This window comes from Scyliorhinus canicula, chromosome 27 (assembly GCF_902713615.1).
Source record: "Scyliorhinus canicula chromosome 27, sScyCan1.1, whole genome shotgun sequence".
In the NCBI taxonomy this organism is placed as follows: Eukaryota; Metazoa; Chordata; class Chondrichthyes; order Carcharhiniformes; family Scyliorhinidae; genus Scyliorhinus; species Scyliorhinus canicula.
Genome location: NC_052172.1, coordinates 19,080,139 through 19,102,789, shown reverse-complemented (window position 1 = coordinate 19,102,789; position 22,651 = coordinate 19,080,139). Strand labels below are relative to the sequence as shown.

Here is a 22,651-nt window from a genome sequence, read left to right as displayed (position 1 = left end):
AAAAGTCCCTCTGAAATGGTGGAGCCAGACTCTCACTTCAAGGGCAATTAGGGACGGGCAACAAATGCTGGAATCCCGCAAGGTGACAGTTTTGGAACTGGAGACTCTGAATTTGGAGATTCAAAACTCGCCCCAAAACAGGAATTAAACTGGGTAAAGCGGGCTGAGTCTGATAGTGGAAGGAGCGACCTGATAGCGCCTTTCACAACCGCCCGATGTCTCAAAGCATTTTACAGCCAATGAAGTATTTTTGGAGTGTAGTGACTGTTGGAATGTAGGGAGCGTGCCAGCAAACAGCAATGTGATAATGATCAAATAATTTGTTTTTTTCTGATGTCGACAGAGGGGTAAATATTGATCAGGCCACCGGCCCCTTACTGCTCTGAGAAATAGTGACCATGGGATCTTTAACGCCCACCCAAGCTGGTAGCGGGGGCCTCGATTTAACATGTCACCCAAAAGACGACGGCTCCGATTGTGCAGCACTCCCTCGGCACAGTATTGCAGTGTCAGGTAGGATCTCGGTGCTCAAACCCTGGAGTGGGAATTGAACCCAGAACCTTGCGATTCAGAAGGGAGAGGGCGACCACTTGAGCCAAAGCGGACGAGGTTAAAAAGGCTCCACTCTTACCGTAATATGGGAACGCCACCACCTGGAGGTTCCCCTCCGAGTCACTCACCACCCTGACTGGGAAATATATCGGCCGTTCCTTCACTGTCGCTGGGTCAAAATCCGAAACTCCCTCCCTAACAGCACTGTGGGTGTACCTACACCACACGGACTGCAGCGGTTCAGGAAGGTGGCTCATCACCACCTTCTCAAGGGGCAATTAGGGATGGGCAACATTGACGGGCTTAACCAGCGATGCCCACATCCCTGAAATGAATTTTTTAATAAAAGATAAAGCGGTAAATGTGCTTGTTTCAGTCTCACCCACATTACAGGAGCAAATATTACCAGCTTGGCTTTAGTAATTTTGCGATATAAATTGTGATTTTACTGTACAGTAAGGGGAAGTTTAAAAAAAATAAATTTTGCGTATCCAATTAATTTTTTCCAATTAAAGGGCAATTTAGCGTGGCCAATCCACCTACCCTGCACATCTCTTTGGGTTGTGGGGGTGAAACCCACGCAGACACGGGGAGAATGTGCAAACTCCACACGGACAGTGACCCAGAGCCGGGATCGAACCTGGGACCTCGGCGCTGTGAGGCAGGAGCAAATATAACACCCTGATGGGGAGAATATTCGCAGGGCTCCTGGGCGTTGGGACAGGTGGAGCGAGGCAACGCGGCTAGCTCTCTCAATGGGCCAGCACAGAGCACGATGGGCTGAACGGCCTCATTGGGTGCTGCTTCGTTCTGAGGAGTTGCCAAGGAGTTTAGGCGGAGGTTCCCGGGATGGTATCCACCTAGCTGGTGGGGGCCTTGCTCTGAGATTGAAACCAGAAACAATCTGTTCAAATGTTTGCCTGATCTGATCTGATTGTACAGGAGCAGATCCTGTGTTGTTGTTCACTGCTGCTCCCTCACTGGGCTTTTTCTAATAATTATTCTTTTTTTAAAGATTTAATCTCACATAATTAACTCCAGAAAACCAGGAGAGAAAGCCAAGAATCATTTTATTCCAGGAATTCCTATTCCACTCAGCCACCAGACGCTTGATCAGTCTATGAATTATATGATCATTTAAGAATAACCCCTTTAAGTACTTCAACATGTCGCATCCTCATAGTGTAATAAGCGTATGTTTTAAATCACATTCCTTCAAACGAAATCCTTAAAGGGGAAGGAGACGGCACAGAATTGTCCAGAATATTATTCGCCAGCTCCCTGGGACTGTTTGTGAGCAATGCCACGGGGGAACCCCTGAGGGGTTTCCTCTCAAATTTTTAACATTCTCATCCCTGTCTTCAAGTTTCGCCATGGCCTCGCTCCCTCCCGATGGCCTTCTCCAGCCCAACGACCCCAAGACGTAGCAGCAGAAGTAGGACATTCGGCCCATCGAGTCTGCTCCATTCAATGAGATGGTGGCTGATCTGATGTGATGATCCTCAACTCCCGTCTTCTCCCCATAACCCTCGATTACCTCACTAATTAACAATCTGTCTCAGCCTCGAACACACTTAACGGCCCGGCCTCTACAGCTCTCTGCGGTAAAGAATTCCACAGATACACTCCCCTCTGAGAGAAGAAATTCCTCCTCATCTCTGCCTGAAATGGGTGACCCCTCACTCTGAGATTCTGCCCTCTGGCCCCAGACTCTCCCACAAGGGGAAACAACCTCTCAGCATCCACCCTGTCCATAGAATCCCTACGGTGCAGAAAGAGGCCATTGCACCAACCCTCTGAAAGGGCCTCCTGCCCAGGCCCACTCCCCGCCCTATCCCCGTAACCAATCTGCACATCTTTGGACACCAAGGGGCAATTTAGCAAGGGCCAATCTGCACATCTTTGGACTGTGGGAGGAAACCGGAGGAAACCCACGCAGACACGGGGAGAACGTGCAGACTCCGCACAGTCACCCGAGGCCGGAATCGAAACCGGGTCCCTGGGCTGTGAGGCAACAGTGCTAACCACTGTGCCGCCATGCCGTCCGATCCGAGAATCCGATATGTCTCAATAAGGCCGCCTCTCATTCTTCTGAACTCCAATGAGCACAGGCCCGACCTACTCAACCCCTCCGCGTAAGAAAATCCCTCCCTACCCGGCATCAACCTCATGAACCCTCTGAGATCTCTGTGCTCCTGACCTCTTGCACTTCCCAGATTCAAATTGGCGGCCGTGTTTGGACCCCAAGCTCCGGAATTCTCTTCCTGGACCTCTCCACCTTTCTCTCTCTGGTCCTAAAAACCTACCTCATGACCAAGCTTTTTTTGGGTCACCTAACCTAATGTCTGCTCATCTGATTTGATTTTTCTGTCAATAGCAGGGGGACATTTTACAGCTTTACAGCTGCTATATAAATGCAAGTTGTAGCAGTGACAAATATGGGGATCTGGGTCCTCAATGTGCCATGTGGTGGCTGACAGGGGCAGCTGTGGGTGTGACAGAACACAGGGCCTATTGTCACACAGAACTGACTGAATATACAATACACAGGCTCGTGTCTCCCTGGTAGGCCTTGCTGACCAGATTAATCGCCCGGAATGGTTCACTCGACCGTCCTTCAGGCAGTAGCTATTTCCCCGGCTGATCTTCGTTAAGAACAGGGATGTTCTGGTGAAACTTTACACAATACTGCCTCGGCCTCCGTCAGGTTATGGGCTACGCCCGTTAGGAAAGCTGTGAAGCCATGAGAGGGGTGCAGAAAATGGTTGACGAGAATGGTTCCAGAGATGTGGGACTTCAATGATCTGGATAGAATTAGGGGCAAGATAGGGATAGAGTGGTCACTGGACCTTAGTGTAAAATGCATTCATAGGGCGTGGGCGTCGCTGGGGGGGGGGGGGGAGGGGGGCACTATTGAAATGAAATGAAAATCGCTTTTTGTCACAAGTAGGCTTCAAATGAAGTTACTGTGAAAAGCCCCTAGTCGCCATATTCCGGCACCTGTTCGGGGAGGCTGGTACGGGAATCGAACCGTGCTGCTGGCCTGCCTTGGTCTGCTTTCAAAGCCAGCGATTTAGCCCTGTGTGCTAAACTAGCCCCTATTTATTACCCATCTCTAATTGCCCTTGAATATATAAATGCCTTAATAAAAATATATATTTTGTAAATCAGGAAGGGTCTGGACAGAGAGGATCGGGAGAAGCAACTCCACATTGACACAGGGATTAACAACCAGGGGACATTTCAGGGAATTGGGAAAAGAATCAACGTTTATTCGCAGCGAGTGGTGAGGATCGGAGATTCGCTGCCTGAATTCGGTGGAGGAAAATCCCATTGTGCTTTTCAAAAAGGGAATTGACTAAGTTCTGCAAGGGGGAAGTATTTGCTGGGCTGCAGGAAAAGAGGTGGGGCAGCAAATCCGGGCAAGTTGCCCCTCCAGAGGGTCGGCATGAACACAATGGGCTGAATGGCCTCCTTTGCGCTGGGACCATTCCGTGATTCTATCTCTTTTTTAATAAATTTAGAGTATCCAATTCTTTTTTTTCCAATTAAGGGGCAATTTAGCCTGGCCAATCCACCTACCCTGCACATCTTTGGGTTGTGGGGGCGAAACCCACGCAGACACGGGGAGAATGTGCAAACTCCACACGGACAGTGACCCAGAGCCGGGATCGAACCTGGGACCTCAGCGCCGTGAGGCAGCAGTGCTAGCCACTGCACCGCCGTGCTGCCCTCCGTGATTCTATCTCAAGGGTTTAATCTTTGTTCTTGGGACAGTGTCGAGAATCCACTGGAAAATTCTGGAATTCGGGCGAGGAAAGGGAGAGGGGTTTTTTTTGTGCAGCGTGAGGATTGTGACTTGTGATCATTTTCCAATCTCGTGTCAGCAGCTGCTCCGAAAGCAGTGGGTTGAATTATTGTGGCTCAGTGAATCTGCTCATTTCTGGAGGTTTGATACATTTCCTCAGTGAGTTTATTGCCGATACTGAAACGTTATAAATCACATCCCCCGCCCCCCCCCCCCCCCCCCCCCCCCCCACTCGCCAGACGAAGATCAGATTATAAGTGAAAATGAATTTGGGAGGCATTTGTACCGTAGCAGAGCAGGAGGAATAACTCCTCCAACAAGGAACGCCAACACCAGATGCCAGTCCTCCAGGTCTCCCTATACCCCTCGCCCCTATCCCACCACACTGAATGTGACATTGTGTTTCCATCACTTTCCTCGCAAAGTTATCTAGTGGGGAAGAGTCTCCATCAGGGTCATGAGAGAGAGCCCATCATAATGAAGTGAAATGAAATGAAAATCGCTTATTGTCACGAGTAGGCTTCAATGAAGTTACTGTGAAAAGCCCCTAGTCGCCACATTCCGGCGCCTGTTCGGGGAGGCTGTTACGGGAATCGCCCCTGTGCTAAACGTACCCCTGATGCGTTCAACAGTGATTTAAGAAACCAGCCTGTGCTGTGCCTGTGGCAGGCAAGGTGGCACAGTGGTTAGCACTGTTGTTTCACAGCGCCAGGTTTGATCCCCGGCTTGGGTCACTGTCTGTGCGGAGTCCGCACGTTCTCCCCGTGTCTGCGTGGGTTTCCTCCGGGTGCTCCGGTTTCCTCCCACAAGTCCCGAAAGACGTGCTTGTTAGGTAATTTGGACATTCTGAATTCTCCCTCTGTGTACCCGAACAGGCGCCGAAATGTGGCGACTAGGGGCTTTTCACAGTAACTTCGCTGCAGTGTTAATGTCAGCCTACTAGTGACAATAAAGATTATTATTATTACCATGTGAACATTGGGATATCCAAGTGAAAAATGAAAATGAAATGAAAATCGCTTATTGTCACGAGTCGGCTTCAATGAAGTTACTGTGAAAAGCCCCTAGTCGCCACATTCCGGCGCCTGTCCGGGGAGGCTGGTACGGGAATCAAACCGTGCTGCTGGCCTGCTTGGTCTGCTTTAAAAGCCAGCGATTTAGCTCAGTGAGCTAAACCAGACCCTTGTGAAGGATAGAGTATTGGAATCTTGGGTGGGATTCTCTGCGAACCAGCGGGCGGGCCACTCCGACGCTGAGGAGTGGCATGAATCACTCCGACGCTGAGGAGTGGCATGAATCACTCCGACGCTGAGGAGTGGCATGAATCACTCCGACGCTGAGGAGTGGCATGAATCACTCCGACGCTGAGGAGTGGCATGAATCACTCCGACGCTGAGGAGTGGCATGAATCACTCCGACGCTGAGGAGTGGCATGAATCACTCCGACATGGGGCTGACCCGAAGGTGTGGAGGGGCTAGACCAGTGCTGGAGTGTATGGCATCGCGCCAGCCGGCGCCGAAGGGCCTCAGCCGGCTTCGCGGGTTTGCGCATGCGCGGGGGCACCAGCGTGTGCTACCGTCACCCCAGCGCATGCGCGGGGGGGGGTTCTTGTCCGCGCCGGCCATGGCGGACCATTACACCGGCCGGCACGGAGGGAAAGACTGCCCCCACGACACAGGCCCGCCCGCGGATCAGTGGGCCCCGATCGCAGGCCAGGCCACCGTGGGGGCACTCTCCAGGGCGAGAGCCCCCCCCCCGCCCCCCTCCCCCCACCCCCAAGGACTCTGCAGGCCGCTGTATATCCAAGTCCCGCCGGTAAGTACCTGGTCTCATTTACGCCGCAAAACGGGCGGCCACTCGGCCCATTGTGGGCCGGAGAATCGCCGGGGGGTGGGGGGGGGGGGGCGCTGCCAGCAGCCGCCGACCTGCGCGCTGCGATTCCCGCCCCCCGTCAAAACCCCGGCGCTGGAGAATTCGGCAGCCGGCGGGGACGGGATTCACGCCGCCCCTCGGCGATTCTCCCACCCGGCGGGAGGGGGCTCGGAGAATCCCGCCCCTTGTCTTTACTCGCCAATGAGGTTTAATTTACACAGACACACTCTGTACATCCTGCAACTCCTCGAAGTTCCCCAGCCCACAAATCTACAGATTCGTGCCAATGCAATGACCATCCCCAATAAGATGGTCCTGGGGCAGCAGGGTAGCATGGTGGTTAGCACAAATGCTTCACAGCTCCAGGGTCCCAGGTTCGATTCCCGGCTGGGTCACTGTCTGTGCGGAGTCTGCACGTCCTCCCCGTGTGTGCGCGGGTTTCCTCCGGGTGCTCCGGTTTCCTCCCACAGTCCAAAGATGTGCGGGTTAGGTGGATTGGCCATGCTAAATTGCCCGTAGTGTCCTAAAAAGTAAGGTTAAGGGGGGGATTGTTGGGTTACGGGTATAGGGTGGATAGGTGGGTTTGAGTAGGGTGATCATTGCTCGGCACAACATCGAGGGCCGAAGGGCCTGTTCTGTGCTGTACTGTTCTATTTCTAAGACAAAATGGGATTAGAATGGATGGGTGCTTGATGTTTGGCATGGACCAGATGGGCCGAAGGGCCTCCTCCTGTGCTGTTGAACTCTACGACTGTGAGAGACTCTAACCATCTCCCCACGGCATTCCAAGATATTGCCACTGCTGAGTGCCTCACTGACAACATCCAGACACCATCCAGGACAAAGCAGCCTCGCTGGACGGACGCTCCATCCACCACCTTCGGCATTCACTCCCTCCACCACCGACGCACAGGAGCAGCCGTGTCTACCGTCTGTTTTTATGCTGGAAATACCAAATAATCTGCAAAATGGTGGCCTCACCCGGTGATGTGCCAAACACGTTTCCTGTTCACAGCTCACGGAGGTGACAGGAACGTTCTGAGGCTGATGTCACCCCGACAGTCAATTTTATTCACTGTTTAATTAACACTTTGGTGAGCTGCACATACCGTGACTTTAGGGAAAAACATTTCCTATTCTTCGGCTGGCTCTCTCTCTGCCAAATGAACCATCTCACATGATAGCTTCCCATGATAACATGATAACTCACCTCAGTACCTCTGAGGTAGAAACAGGAGAGGGTGGCGAGGGGGGGGGGGGGGGCAACAGGATCGCCCAGTTCCCTCGGAGCAACATTCCGCCCTTGCAGCCCCACGTCGCCATGGGGACGCACTGTCTTAGACACGCCTCTGGCGGCGAATGGCGGGCGGACCGGAGCGGGAGGCTGGAGGATGCATTCCGACAGAGGACGATGCCTCAGGAGAGGGAGGGACGAAGTCAAGAGGGGCAGGACTAACGGCGTCAAGCCTTCTCGCCGGCTGTCTATTCAGCCCTCGCCAGCTCTGAACCAGGGCCCTGTCGGCCCTCTGGAGGTACCAGACCTCAGGGGCCACGTGTATGAAGAGCAGGAGGAGGACTTCCTTCTACTGTTCCTGGAGCCAATATCCGGATGATCCGCTCTTCACCATATTGCCGATTACGGGAGAGTGCCGCGTGCAATGTTTACATTATATCAGCAACTGCATTCAAAAATCAATTACTTCACTGACTGAAAACACCCTTCTGTGGTTGTCACAGATGCTATCAAAATGCAAATCATTGCTGTTAACACACTGCATTGTAAAAGGACAATGTAACAGGACACAACACAGACACACACACACACAGACACAGACACACACACGCACAGACACACACACACAGCCACACACACACAGACACAGCCACACACACACACACGCACAGAAACACACATACAAACTACACACACACACAAACTACACACTGACACACACACAGACACACCCACACAGACACACCCACACACAGACACACACACACACACAGACACACGCACAGAAACACACATACAAACTACACACACACACAAACTACACACAGACACACACACAAACTACACACAGACACACACACACTGACACACATAGACACACACACACACACACAGAGACACACACACACAAACTACACACACACACAGACACACACACACAAACTACACACAGACACACACACACACACAAACTACACACAGACACACACACAGACACACAAACTACACACAGACACACACACACAGACACACAGACAACACACAGACACACACACACAGACACACAGACACTGACACACACAGACACACACAAACTACACACAGACACACACACACAAACTACACACAGACACACACACACACACAAACTACACACAGACACACACACACACACAAACTACACACAGACACACACACACAGACACACTGACACACACACACAGACACACAGACACTGACACACACACACAGACACTGACACACACACACACAGACACACACGCACATAGACACACACACACAGACACACACACACACAGACACACACACACAGACACACACATACAAACTACACACACAAACTAACAAACTACACACAGACACACTGACACACACACATAGACACACACAGACACACACACAGACACACACACACAGAGACAGAGACACGCGCACAGACACACACACACACCACACACACAGACACACGCACACACAGACACACGCACACAAACACGCACGCAGACACAGACAGACACACACACATACACACGTACACACACCACACAGACGCACACACAGACACACACACGCAGGCACACGCACACAGACACACGCACATACACAGACACACACACATACACAGACACACACGCACACACACACGCAGACACACACACGCACACACACAGACACACACACACTGACACACTCTTCCTTTTCTGATAATGATCTAACTCAATCTGGAACGCCTCGATTGACGCTGGCTCCAGCAGCCTCTCAGGCAGTGCATGCCCGCTCCGAGCCACTCCCTGCGTGGAAAGGTGTGTCCGCCTGTCCCCGTTGCTCCTTTTGCCAATTACGCTAAATCTGCGCCACCCTCGTTCTCCGTCCTTGCCACCAACGGGAAGCGGTTCCTCCCCATCGACTCTCGCCGGGACCCCCCTCGTGATTTTGAACGCCTCGATCAAAATGTCCTCCCGACCTTCTGTGCGAGAACGGTCCCATCGTCTCCCAGTCTGTCCGCCTCGACGGCGCCACCCTGGGGAATCTTTCCGCACCCTGCCTAGAATCTTCACATCCTTCCCGAACTGCGGCACCCGGAACTGGACCCGATGATTCCGATATGGCAGCGGAACAAGCGTTCCTCGGCAATGTGGTTCCTCTGTCTCTCTTTCTCTCCGCAGAGACCTGTTCCAGTGAGCGGGAGCTTCCGCCATTGGCGACGGGGTATTGGTTTATTATTATTTTGGGTTTAATCCTCACGGTTCCCCAGTCGAGTCCTTCCTGCCCCATGGATGTACCGATCCACCGGTTCAAAGAGAAGGTGGAAGGTGAGGTGGGGGCGGGGGGGGGGGGGGGGGGGGGGGGGGGGGGGGAGGAAATGGCGGGCGCGATCGTTGCGGGGTGAGGGGGGGGAGGGAATGGCGGGCGCGATCGTTGCGGGGTGCGGGGGGGGAGGGAATGGCGGGGCGCGATCGTTGCGGGGTGCGGGGGGGGGGGGGGGTGGTGAGGGAGAAGGGAAGAGAAAAACAAAAATGACTTCACAAAGCTGTGGAGGAAATGGGGAACAAACTCACCAGACCGCCCACAATCCGCACAGGATATCAGATCTTCGGGACAGCCCGTCTTCTTGTTCCCCGATATCCCACCCAGGCAGAAATCGCAATAGGTGTTCGGAATGATGGATCCGTCGGGGGCCTTCCTAGCTGGAGGATATTACGCAAGAGTCAATATGGCGGAGAGAGAGAGAGAGAGAGACAGAGAGAGATGCAAAAATCTTCTTTTCAATTCCCTGAGCCCTCGAAAGGTCCTCAGCGGCCTCCTGAACACACTTTCCGGGAAGGAGGGAGCGCGTTCACAGGAGAAGCAGCCAGCGCACAACTTCCAGCTTGGGAGTCCATTCACGCGCTGCTGTCCCTGTCTTAAAGGGCCAGTCCCATGTCCACCAAACCGCCCCCTCCCACACACACATAGTACCATCATGTCCTGAGGGCCAGGCTATCCTCCCCGGACGGTATTTTTTTGAAGACGAGCACTGGGGGAGGGGGGGGGGGGGTCACCACAGTGACCTGGACAATAGTTCTGGGCACGAGCAACATGGCGGCAGAGCAGGTAGTCATGTCATTATCGCGTTGCCGTTTGCGGGATCTTGCTGTGCGCAAATTGGCTGCTGCGGCGGCCACAGCGTCACAGTGACTACACTTATGTAGGAGGCCCCACTGCTCTGGGGCGGCGGGAGGTTGTGACAGGCACTGTGCAAATGCAAACCTTTCCTCATCTTTCAAGGGCATTGCTACCCCGTGTACAGAGGTCAGGGCTGGGGAGGGGAGGGGCTGGGTTAGGGAGGGATCCGGGTGAGGGGAGGGGATGAGGAGGATAAGGGCTGGCAGTGGGGGAGGGTCTGGGTGTGGGGGAAGGTCTGGGTGTGGGGGAGGGGCTGGTGTGGGGGAGGGGCTGGATGTGGGGGAGGGTCTGACAGTGGGGGAGGGTCTGGGTCTGCGGGAGGGTCTGGATGTGGGGGAGGGTCTGGCAGTGGGGAGGGTCTGGGTCTGGGTGTGGGGGAGGGTCTGGGTCTGCGGGAGGGTCTGGCAGTGGGAAGGGTCTGGGTGTGGGGGAGGGTCTGGGTGTGGGGGAGGGTCTGGGTGTGGGGGAGGGTCTGGGGAGGGCCAGGGGGAGGGTCTGGGTTTGGGAGAGGGTCTGGGGGAAGGTCTGGGTGTGGGGGAGGGGCTGGGTGTGGGGGAGGGGCTGGATGTGGGGGAGGGTCTGACAGTGGGGGAGGGTCTGGGTCTGCGGGAGGGTCTGGCAGTGGGGAGGGTCTGGGTCTGCGGGAGGGTCTGGCAGTGGGGAGGGTCTGGGTCTGGGGGAGGGTCTGGATGTGGGGGAGGGTCTGGGTGTGGGGGAGGGTCTGGGGAGGGCCTGGGGAGGGTCTGGGTTTGGGGGAGGGTCTGGGGGAGGGCCTGGGGAGGGTCTGGGTGTGGGGGAGGGTCTGGGGAGGGCCTGGGGGAGGGTCTGGGTGTGGGGGAGGGTCTGGGTGTGGGGGAGGGTCTGGGTTTGGGGGAGGGCCTGGGGGAGGGTCTGGGTGTGGGGGAGGGTCTGGGTGTGGGGGAGGGCCTGGGTGTGGGGGAGGGTCTGGGGAGGGCCTGGGGGAGGGTCTGGGTGTGGGGGAGGGTCTGGGTGTGGGGGAGGGTCTGGGTTTGGGGGAGGGTCTGGGGGAGGGCCTGGGGAGGGTCTGGGTGTGGGGGAGGGTCTGGGTTTGGGGGAGGGTCTGGGGGAGGGCCTGGGGAGGGTCTGGGTGTGGGGGCGTGTGGTCCCTTTTAAAAATAAGTGGGTCGTCTATTTAAAACAGAGATGAGGAATACATTCTCTCAGAGGGGGTTCAGTCTCTCGAAATCTTTACCTCAAAAGGCAGTGGAAGCGGAATCTTTGAATATTTTCAAGGCCGAGCCAGATAGATTCTTGATGAACAAAGGGGTGAAAGGTTATCGCCGGGGGGGGGGGGGGGGGGGGGGGGAATGTGGGGCTGACGTTACGATCAGATCAGTCGTGATCTAATTGAATGGTGGGGTAGTCCCGAGGGGCTGAGTGGCCTCCTCCTGTTCCTAATGCGTATGTTACACTGGTTGCCCCTGGGGGATAAGGGTCTCCGTCAGCGTTAAGTGTTGACTCAGCAAATCTGTCAGTTTAAATCCCATCTCTGTGATCTCCGTTTGGGCATCTCCTCAGAAGCTACTTTTGCTATTGCCAAACCTTTAATTCCAGAGCCCTAAATCCACAGTTCATGAGAGTGTTCTCCCCCTTAACAATCCATCATAAAATACAGGCCATTCGGCCCACTCTGTCCATGCTAGCATCTCCGCCCATCTCACCCTATCACCATATCCTCCATACCGTTTCCCCGTGTGCGTTTAATCGAGCTTCTCCTCAAAGATCTGAAAACTATTTACCTCAACACGTCCTGTGGGAGCAAGTTCCACAATCTCACCACTCACTGGCTAAAGAAGTTTCTCCTGAATTCCCCATTGGCCAACGGGCAGCACAGTGGTCAGCACTGTGGCTTCACAGCGCCAGGGTCCCAGGTTCGATTCCCGGCCTGGGTCACTGTCTGTGCGGAGTCTGCACGTTCTCCCCGTGTCTGCGTGGGTTTCCTCCGGGTGCTCCGGTTTCCTCCCACAGCCCAAAGATGTGCGGGTTAGGTGGATTGGCCGTGATAAATTGCCCCTTAGTGTCAAAATAAAGGTTAGGTGGGGTTACGGGGATAGGGTGGTGTGGGCTTAGATAGGGTGCTCTTTTTAAGGGTCGTTGCAGATTCGATGGGCCGAATGGCCAATTCTGCACGGCAAATTCTATGATTCTAAATAATGTTATATTGATGCCCCCCTTCCCGAGTTCTGCTTTTGCCCACAAACGGAAATATCTCTACATTTAACCTGTCAATCCACTTCATAATTTGAAAAACCTCAACGAGATCATGTCTGGAGCGATTTTTTCTTGAAAGGAGATAAGAAACATCCTCTTCATTCTTTCCCATTGGTTTTACCGCCTCAGTTCTGATATCGGTTTCTCGTGCGATTTAACGCCGGGCTTTCCTGCATCTGTGTGAACGTCCAATGAGGGCGAAGCTCTGTTTCGAGTTCTCCCTGAGGGGGTACAACGGGATGGGGCCAAGCAGGGCGATGCCTCTACTGCGGAATAGCCTAGTGATGGGCCGAAGTCCCGCCGCTGACAGGCCGTTCCCGCGGCGGGAATCAAAGCCCGTCTGGTGCCGGCGGGATTGGCGGCGCGGGCGGGCGGCGGGGTCGGGGGGGGGGGGGGGGGGGGGCGACACTGGGGGCTTGTCCATTCCTGGCTGAGGTATTCGGAGGGGGGGGGGGTGAACACTGGAACGTCAACGGGGCTAAGTTTTGGCTTGCCTTTCCCATCATGCTTCCTGGTTTGGTTAACACCAACCCCAAGCTCGATTTGATTGATCATTGAGCGTTTGAGCGGTCGAATCTTTTCAGCAAGCCCGTCGCAAAGTGAAACAATTGCTGTCGCTGGATTGTTGATTGTGAAGTCCAGGGCGAAGGAGAGCACGAGGCAAAGGTCAGATCTCTTGTCAGTTGACCCAATTCGGACTGCGTCCCCTTTGTGACCACACCACACACAATCGGGGTGCTAGGCCGGGAACCTGCACAGTCACACACACACAGTGAAGGTCCCGCTCCATTCCGTGTGATTAAAAGACCCAAACCCCCTCCCTCGTGTGAATCGATGTAAAATGATCTTTAAATCTCCCTTTCCAAAGTAAGGGAACCAATGGAAGCGGTTCACTCCATTCTGACGCAGCGTCACCAAGGCGATGGCAGAATAAATCACAGGGGGACCATTTGATTCCCGTAACGTCGTCGTTTATCCAACATACTCGCCCTCACACTCATCCAAACACACTCACCCTCACATTCATCCAAACACACTCACCCTCACACTCATCCAAACACACTCGCCCTCACACTCATCCAAACACACTCGCCCTCACACTCATCCAAACACACTCGCCCTCACACTCATCCAAACACACTCACCCTCACACTCATCCAAACACACTCGCCCTCACACTCATCCAAACACACTCGCCCTCACACTCATCCAAACACACTCGCCCTCACACTCATCCAAACACACTCGCCCTCACACTCATCCAAACACACTCGCCCTCACACTCATCCAAACACACTCGCCCTCACACTCATCCAAACACACTCGCCCTCACACTCATCCAAACACACTCGCCCTCATACTCATCCAAACACACTCGCCCTCACACTCATCCAAACACACTCGCCCTCACACTCATCCAAACACACTCGCCCTCACACTCATCCAAACACTCGCCCTCACACTCATCCAAACACTCGCCCTCACACTCATCCAAACACTCGCCCTCACACTCATCCAAACACACTCACACTCATCCAAACACACTCACACTCATCCAAACACACTCACCCTCACACTCATCCAAACACACTCACACTCATCCAAACACACACCCTCACACCCATCCAAACACACTCACTCTCACACTCATCCAAACACACTCGCCCTCACTCTCATCCAAACACACACACCCTCATACTCATCCAAACACACTCACCCTCACACTCATCCAAACACACTCGCCCTCACACTCATCCAAACACACTCGCCCTCACACTCATCCAAACACACTCGCCCTCACACTCATCCAAACACACTCGCCCTCACACTCATCCAAACACACTCGCCCTCACACTCATCCAAACACACTCGCCCTCACACTCATCCAAATACTCGCCCTCACACTCATCCAAACACTCGCCCTCACACTCATCCAAACACACTCACACTCATCCAAACACACTCACACTCATCCAAACACACTCACCCTCACACTCATCCAAACACACTCACACTCATCCAAACACACACCCTCACACCCATCCAAACACACTCACTCTCACACTCATCCAAACACACTCGCCCTCACTCTCATCCAAACACACACACCCTCATACTCATCCAAACACACTCACCCTCACACTCATCCAAACACACTCGCCCTCACACGCATCCAAACACACTCGCCCTCACACTCATCCAAACACTCGCCCTCACACTCATCCAAACACTCGCCCTCACACTCATCCAAACACACTCACACTCATCCAAACACACTCACACTCATCCAAACACACTCACCCTCACACTCATCCAAACACACTCACACTCATCCAAACACACACACCCTCACACTCATCCAAACACACTCGCCCTCACTCTCATCCAAACACACACACCCTCATACTCATCCAAACACACTCGCCCTCACACTCATCCAAACACTCGCCCTCACACTCATCCAAACACTCGCCCTCACACTCATCCAAACACTCGCCCTCACACTCATCCAAACACTCGCCCTCACACTCATCCAAACACACTCACACTCATCCAAACACACTCACACTCATCCAAACACACTCACCCTCACACTCATCCAAACACACTCACACTCATCCAAACACACACACCCTCACACTCATCCAAACACACTCACTCTCACACTCATCCAAACACTCACACTCATCCAAACACACTCACACTCATCCAAACACACACACCCTCACACTCATCCAAACACACTCGCCCTCACTCTCATCCAAACACACACACCCTCATACTCATCCAAACACACTCGCCCTCACACTCATCCAAACACTCGCCCTCACACTCATCCAAACACTCGCCCTCACACTCATCCAAACACTCGCCCTCACACTCATCCAAACACACTCACACTCATCCAAACACACTCACACTCATCCAAACACTCACCCTCACACTCATCCAAACACACTCACACTCATCCAAACACACACACCCTCACACTCATCCAAACACACTCGCCCTCACACTCATCCAAACACACTCACCCTCATACTCATCCAAACACTCGCCCTCACACTCATCCAAACACACTCACACTCATCCAAACACACTCACACTCATCCAAACACACTCACACTCATCCAAACACACTCACTCACACCCATCCAAACACACTCACACTCATCCAAACACGCTCACACTCATCCAAACACCCTCACACTCATCCAAACACCTTCACACTCATCCAAACACGCTCACACTCATCCAAACACCCTCACACTCATCTAAACACACTCACACTCATCCAAACACACACACACTCACACTCATCCAAACACACTCACTCTCATACTCATCCAAACACTCACACTCAACCAAACACACTCACACCCATCCAAACACACTCACTCACACTCATCCAAACACACTCACACTCATCCAAACACACTCACTCACACCCATCCAAACACACTCACACTCATCCAAACACGCTCACACTCATCCAAACACGCTCACACTCATCCAAACACCCTCACACTCATCTAAACACACTCACACTCATCCAAACACACACACCCTCACACTCAGCCAAACACCCTCACACTCATCCAAACACACTCACACTCATCCACACACACTCACACCCATCCAAACACACTCACACTCATCCAAACACACTCACACCCATCCAAACACACTCACACTCATCCAAACACACTCACACCCATCCACACACACTCACACTCATCCAAACACCCTCACACTCATCCAAACACACTCACATGTACACACTCTCACACACTCACAGTTACAATTCCTGTGCTCCTGTTACTGTTCGATGTAAAGTTCTTCAAGACATTTCTTTCTGTAACAGGAACAGTGTCAATGGGAGTTGACTCTGTTGCTTTGTGCCTGGATCTCAGAAGCTAACGGAGATTGGCTGTTGCCAACTTCTTTATTTCTCAGCTCTGAATCCACAATTCATCAGGTAGATACACAGGTAAAGTCTCCACAGTCCCAGAGGTCCATAGGCTGCGTTCCTCTTTGAGGAGGGGAGCTGACTGGTGGTGATGTCACCCGAGGGTCGCCACACCTCAGGCGGGGGGGGCGAGGGTGAGAAGGCGGGGCCTTCGTGAAAACCCTCAGCCCGTGAGGGAATCGAACCCCCGCTGTCGGCCTCGCTCCGCATCACCAATCAGCTGTCTAGCCAACTGAAGACAACCGAATAGTTACACATGAGGGACCCACTCACCCCTTCCACAGAATGTATAGAACACAAACAGGCCATTCAGCCCGAATACTCCCCAGGAACCTCCTGCCAACCCCTCCTCATCTCGCCCGATCAACATATACATCCCGCCGTCTCTCACTCGCATGTATCCAGTTTCCCCGGGAATGTATCATTCATGACGGAGATTTCGATTCACGCTGCCGTGGGGGCGATTATCCCAAATAACTATTCCGGATAGTCTTCCTGATGGACATTTTAGGTTTTCAGCAATTTTGATGTCTTTATTTAAACCAGTCTACTTTAGAGGAAATGCCCAACTCAGGAGCAATTTCACCAACACCCGAGAAGCTCGACACCATCCAGGACACGACTGGCTCTGCCACCCCCATCCATCGCCCCAACATTCACTCCGTCCACCACCGCCGCATAGTGGCAGCCGTGTGTACCGTCTACAAGATGCACAGCAGCAACTCCTTCGACCGCACCTTCCAAACCCGTGTCCATCTAGGAGGACAAGAGCAGCAGATACCTGGGAACCCCACCACCTGGAGGTTCCCCCTCCCAGTCACTCGCCATCCTGACTTGGAAATATATCGGCCGTTCCTTCACTGTCGCTGGGTCAAAAATCCTGAATTGCCTCCCTAACAGCACAGTGGGTGCACCTACACCACACGGACTGCAGCGGTCCAAGAAGGCGGCTCACCCACCACCTTCAAGGGCAATTAGGGATGGGCAACAAATGCTGGGCCTCTCCAGCGACGCCCAAACCTTGAGCATGAATTACCCAAAAAGGGCAAAATCAGGAGAATGGCCAAACGAAACACAACAGAGAAGTCATGTCCTGGGGGCCTTGTGAGGGTTAATGAATGAGAATTGATCGCACGGTCCCCACCGAATGGAGTATGTTCCCCCCTGAAAAGATGGACAGTGGGCCACCTCTCAATCGCGTCCCCCCCCTTCCACCGCCGATGTGCTGACGCTGCGGCCGGAAGGTTCTAGAACAGGAGGGCTTTATCATGAATGGCTGCGGCGATGGTTTTTGGCGGCGTTGAATCTATAATCTGCCTCCCCTGTATGGTTGCAATGTGCCGCGTCATTTACATTCGGCATCCGAAGCTGAATCTCTCTCTCTCTCTCGCTCGGGAAAAAATAATTCAGAATCCCACATCAATCTGAGGGGAACAAAGGAAAGGCGAGGGTTTGTATTCACGTAATGGCCTGCAGGAGAGATGCACCGCTTTCAAATAACATTTAAGATGTCTTGTTGTCGAGTGCAAAGGGAATCATTATTCGATTTTCGAAAGCGGCTGGGTAAACAAGGATCATTACGCAATGAATTTAATTTCTCCTCGGTTTATATTTCCCCTCAATCTTCTCCCCCTCGCCACCCCACCCACACCCCCCCCCTCTCAGCCGAGAACCGTGAGAAGATTTGACAGGAAGCCATTAAACATGCCTCCCCCCTAATTGAAACTTCCAAATGGACTGAGAAATATTAAGCCTAAGGCCTTCACTTATATTTTTTATTCGGAGAGCAAGATGAGTGGTTGCCATGCCAACGGCATAACCAGGGCAACAAAGCAATCCAATTTCTTTCAAAGGCTCTCTTTAAATAGACGAGGCAGAGGAAAATAATACACACGCTCCAGCTTATTGATCCTTACCCCTCCTCCCAAATTCATCTTTCTATCCTTAGTTTTGCAGGTTTATCTCTGGCAGACCAGGCCGAAGCCTTCGATCGCCTCACGCACTCTGCGGGCACATACTGGGGGGGGGGGGGGGGGGGGGGGGGCTCTCACGCTAGCTGTGTCCTGGGATTAATTGGTTTTCCACTCTCCGTGAAAGAAAGACTTGCATTCTGATAGCGCCTGCACAGCCGTGGCGATGCTCCGAGGCGCAGCACTTTCCGTTGGAATGTGTGAAAAGCGGCAGCCAATGTGTGGACAGCAAGCTCCCACAAACACCAACGGGATAGCGACCAGATCATCTGTTCCATTTGTTGGCCGTGGGCTAAATATCAGGGATGGACAATGGGGTGGGGGGGGGGGGGGTCTCCTGCTCTTCCAGAAATACTGTTGTGGGGTGTTTTATGGGTGGCACGGTAGCACAGTGGTTAGCACTGCTGCCTCACAGTGCCAGGGACCCAGGTTCGATTCCCGGCTTGGGTCACTGTCTGTGCGGAGTCTGCACGTCCTCCCCGTGTCTGCGTGGATTCCCTCCGGGTGCTCCGGTTTCCTCCCACAAGTCCCGAAAGACGTGCTTGTTAGGTGAATTGGACATTCTGAATTCTCCCTCGGTGTACCCGAACAGGCGCCGGAATGTGGCGACTGGGGGCTTTTCACAGTAACTTCATTGCAGTGTTAATGTAAGCCTGCTTATGGCAATAATAAAGATTATCATTACGTATATCTGCCTCAAGAGGACAGGCGGTTTTAATCTCTTATCTGAAACACAACATTAATTCGAAGTATTTCATGTGAACGGGTCGATGATACAACAGCTTAAAAACCTTCCATGCTTTCTCCTGGTTCCCCTGCCTACCAAGGATTCAGCGCTGGCTACAAGACCGATTGATGCATCGCTTTCAGTCGACATGTGTGAGTGTTTTGGATCTGCAGTTACAGAGAAAGATCCCAATAGAGGGCAATTGGAAACCAGAGACGCCCACAGAAATGGAGAATGGCTCATGAACACCATGAGCAGCATTTCTATAGCACCCTGAAGGTCCTCTCGCAGGGAGCATTATCAGCCACAAATTGCCACTGAGCCACATGATATGAGGTCAGACGACCAAATAAATTGTCTTCAAAGAGGTAGGTTATAAGCTTAAAGGAGGAGACAGAGACTTCATAGAAGTTACAGTGCAGAAGAAGGCCATTTGGCCCATCGAGTCTGCACCGGCCCTTGGAAAGAGCAACCCACCCAAGCCCACACCTCTACCCAATCCCCATAACCCAGTAACCCCACCCAACACTAAGGGAAATCTTGAATACTAAGGGCAATTTATCATGGATAATCCACCTAACCTGCACATCTTTGGACTGTAGGAGGAAACCGGAGCACCCGGAGGAAACCCACGCACACACAGGGAGAACGCGCAGACTCCGCACAGACAGTGACCCAAGCCGGGAATCGAACCTGGGACCCTGGAGCTGTGAAGCAATTGTGCTATCCACAATGCTACCATGCGGAGGGATTCAGGGAGGAACCTCCAGGCTAAGTTATGGGCTGGCGTAAAGATGGTCAAATGACGGAAGAGGATTGCAGATCCTGAACTGTGAGGCAGTTAATCAGCCCCAGACTCAGTCCTCTGGGTGTCGAGCGTGGAGAGGTGAAGACAACATTCTTCACTGGTCACTGAATCAAACCTCTTCTCCTCTTAAAGGCAACGCTGTGTACGCACAGACCCATTCGGTCTCTGCTGTCTATGTAACCAGCTGTTCCACCGCACGCTCCATTCGATTGTCTGTGGGAACCCTCGGCCTGAGAGAGCGGGTGATGTCGCTAGAGTAACAATCCAGAGATTCCGGGGGTGTGGGGGGACACGGGTTCGAAACCCACTCCGGCAGCTGGTGGAAATCAAATTCAACGAATAAAATCTGGATTTGAAATTTAGACTCAACAACGGCGACCGTGGCAACGATCATCAATTGTCGTAAGAAAAAACTTTGTGACTTTTAGGGAAATCTGCCCTCCTTCGCCTGTCTCACTGACACGTGACTCCGCACCCATTGCAATGTGGTCAACTTTTAATTGCCCTCTGAAATCAGTTCAAGGGCAGTTAGGGTTGGGCAACAGGAACATCCCACAAAATAATCAAAAATGATCAATCAATCCCGTTGATTTCCGAGTCGGACACTCGGGAACACCTTGAATTGGGATATGCTGCCCCCCCGACCCAAATCTCCAATTCCTGTTCCCATCAGTGGTTAACAAGCTCTCTCTCTCTCTCTTTTGCTCTCTGTCTGGGCTCATGGGAGATGACAGGACAGCTCCCCAGCGAGGGGGTCACGCGGGATGTACAGCTGACTCTGGAATCCAGACCCCCCCCCCCCCCCCTTCTCCAAATTAAACTCCCCCGTCTGTCGCTGATGAGCAAGCGTTTGCAAATCTGCCTGGTCGGCTGGACGGGATTACAATCAGCATTTCACAGGAATGCGTCGGGGTTCGATTTCGGAACAATTCTGCTGCGTCCGCACGAAGTGTGAATGATAATTGTACTGGAACGAAATAGGAATGCCGTTTAAACTCTGAAAAAAAACAATAAGGATGCAAAGAAATTCTGACAAGTCTTTTTTTTTTGTTGCCATTTTCCTCCCTTTGAAAAGGTGAAATCTTCTTCCTGGCCCCCCTAAAAAGGGGCTGGTTTAGCTCACTGGGCTAAATCGTTGGCTTTGAAAGCAGACCGAGGCAGGCCAACAGCACGGTTTGATTCCCGTACCAGCCTCCCCGAACAGGCGCCGGAATGTGGCGACTAGGGGGCTTTTCACAGTAACTTCATTTGAAGCCTACTCGTGACAATAAGCAATTTTCATTTTCATATTTTCCCAGGAGCTAAATCCCAAATCCAGGTAACCTGGCCAGTAACTGGGGGCAGTGCGCTTTGTAACAAACAGTGATGGTCAGACAGGGATCAGGAAGCTCTGGTCGATTGTCTTCTTTTCTCGGCCAGGGCCGGACAGTTTTTAGTGCCCTCGTCTTCCCAATCCTGGTGTTGCCCAGCGCCCGGAGCCTCATCGCTCCCCCCTGGAATAATGGTGTTGGGAAAAAAAAACATATCTCAGGGATGGGGATAATGATTAGAGCGCCGCAACTAGATTCCAGCTCGTGGTGTTTATTTAAATAAGGTAGGCAAGATGGATGACGGACTTAAGAGCCAGGAAGACTGATCACTCCAGCGACACCCGGTGGTCACAGCGTGAAACTACTTGTGACAGTTGACATGGCAAAATTGAATGGAAATGAAGATGAAAATCGCTTATTGTCACGAGTAGGCTTCAAATGAAGTTCCTGTGAAAAGCCCCTAGTCGCCACATTCCGGCGCCTGTTCGGGGAGGCTGGCACGGGAATTGAACCGTGCTGCTGGCCTGCCTTGGTCTGCTTTCAAAGCCAGCGATTTAGCCCTGTGCTAAACGAGCAGGAAAACATTTGGAAAAGTTCGCAACAAGATAGCAAGTATATAAGATTGTTTTCTTAACAACTTGAAGCTTTGCATAGAAACAGTTAGACAGCATCGGAAACGTCTTAATCTGGTTTGTGTGCCTGGTACTTCGAAGAGAATTTATTTTGTTCTGTCCCGGGGTCTATGCGACCGTATCAGGTACATATAGCAAGGGATGACTCACCTCTGTTTCTATTGGGTGTTTAATGTGAATTAGAAGGTGCTAATCATAAATAATATTCACCACCAGATTGTGGTGGCCACCTGGCCAATCACAGACATGGATGAAGGCGGATGACCTCGCCTTTATCTCCTTAATAGCTCGGAGAAGAGTTCTGCTTGGGTGGAGGCCACCTACTCCGCACAGTGCCTCGGCCTAGTGT

General features: G+C 52.7%; 1 protein-coding gene across 2 annotated transcripts in view; it reads right to left on the bottom strand.

Moving 5' to 3' along the window:
- The window catches only part of dpf1 (D4, zinc and double PHD fingers family 1), a 52,087-nt gene that overhangs the window by 11,699 nt on the left and 17,737 nt on the right, over positions 1 to 22,651 (bottom strand). The window contains exon 7 of one of the 2 annotated variants that reach the window (XM_038786109.1): positions 10,047 to 10,175. The exons of the other annotated variant lie outside the window; for it this stretch is intronic. Coding sequence (XP_038642037.1) covers positions 10,047 to 10,175 — 129 coding nt within the window. The remainder of the gene's footprint in view (positions 1 to 10,046; positions 10,176 to 22,651) is intronic. 2 annotated transcript variants of the gene reach the window in all.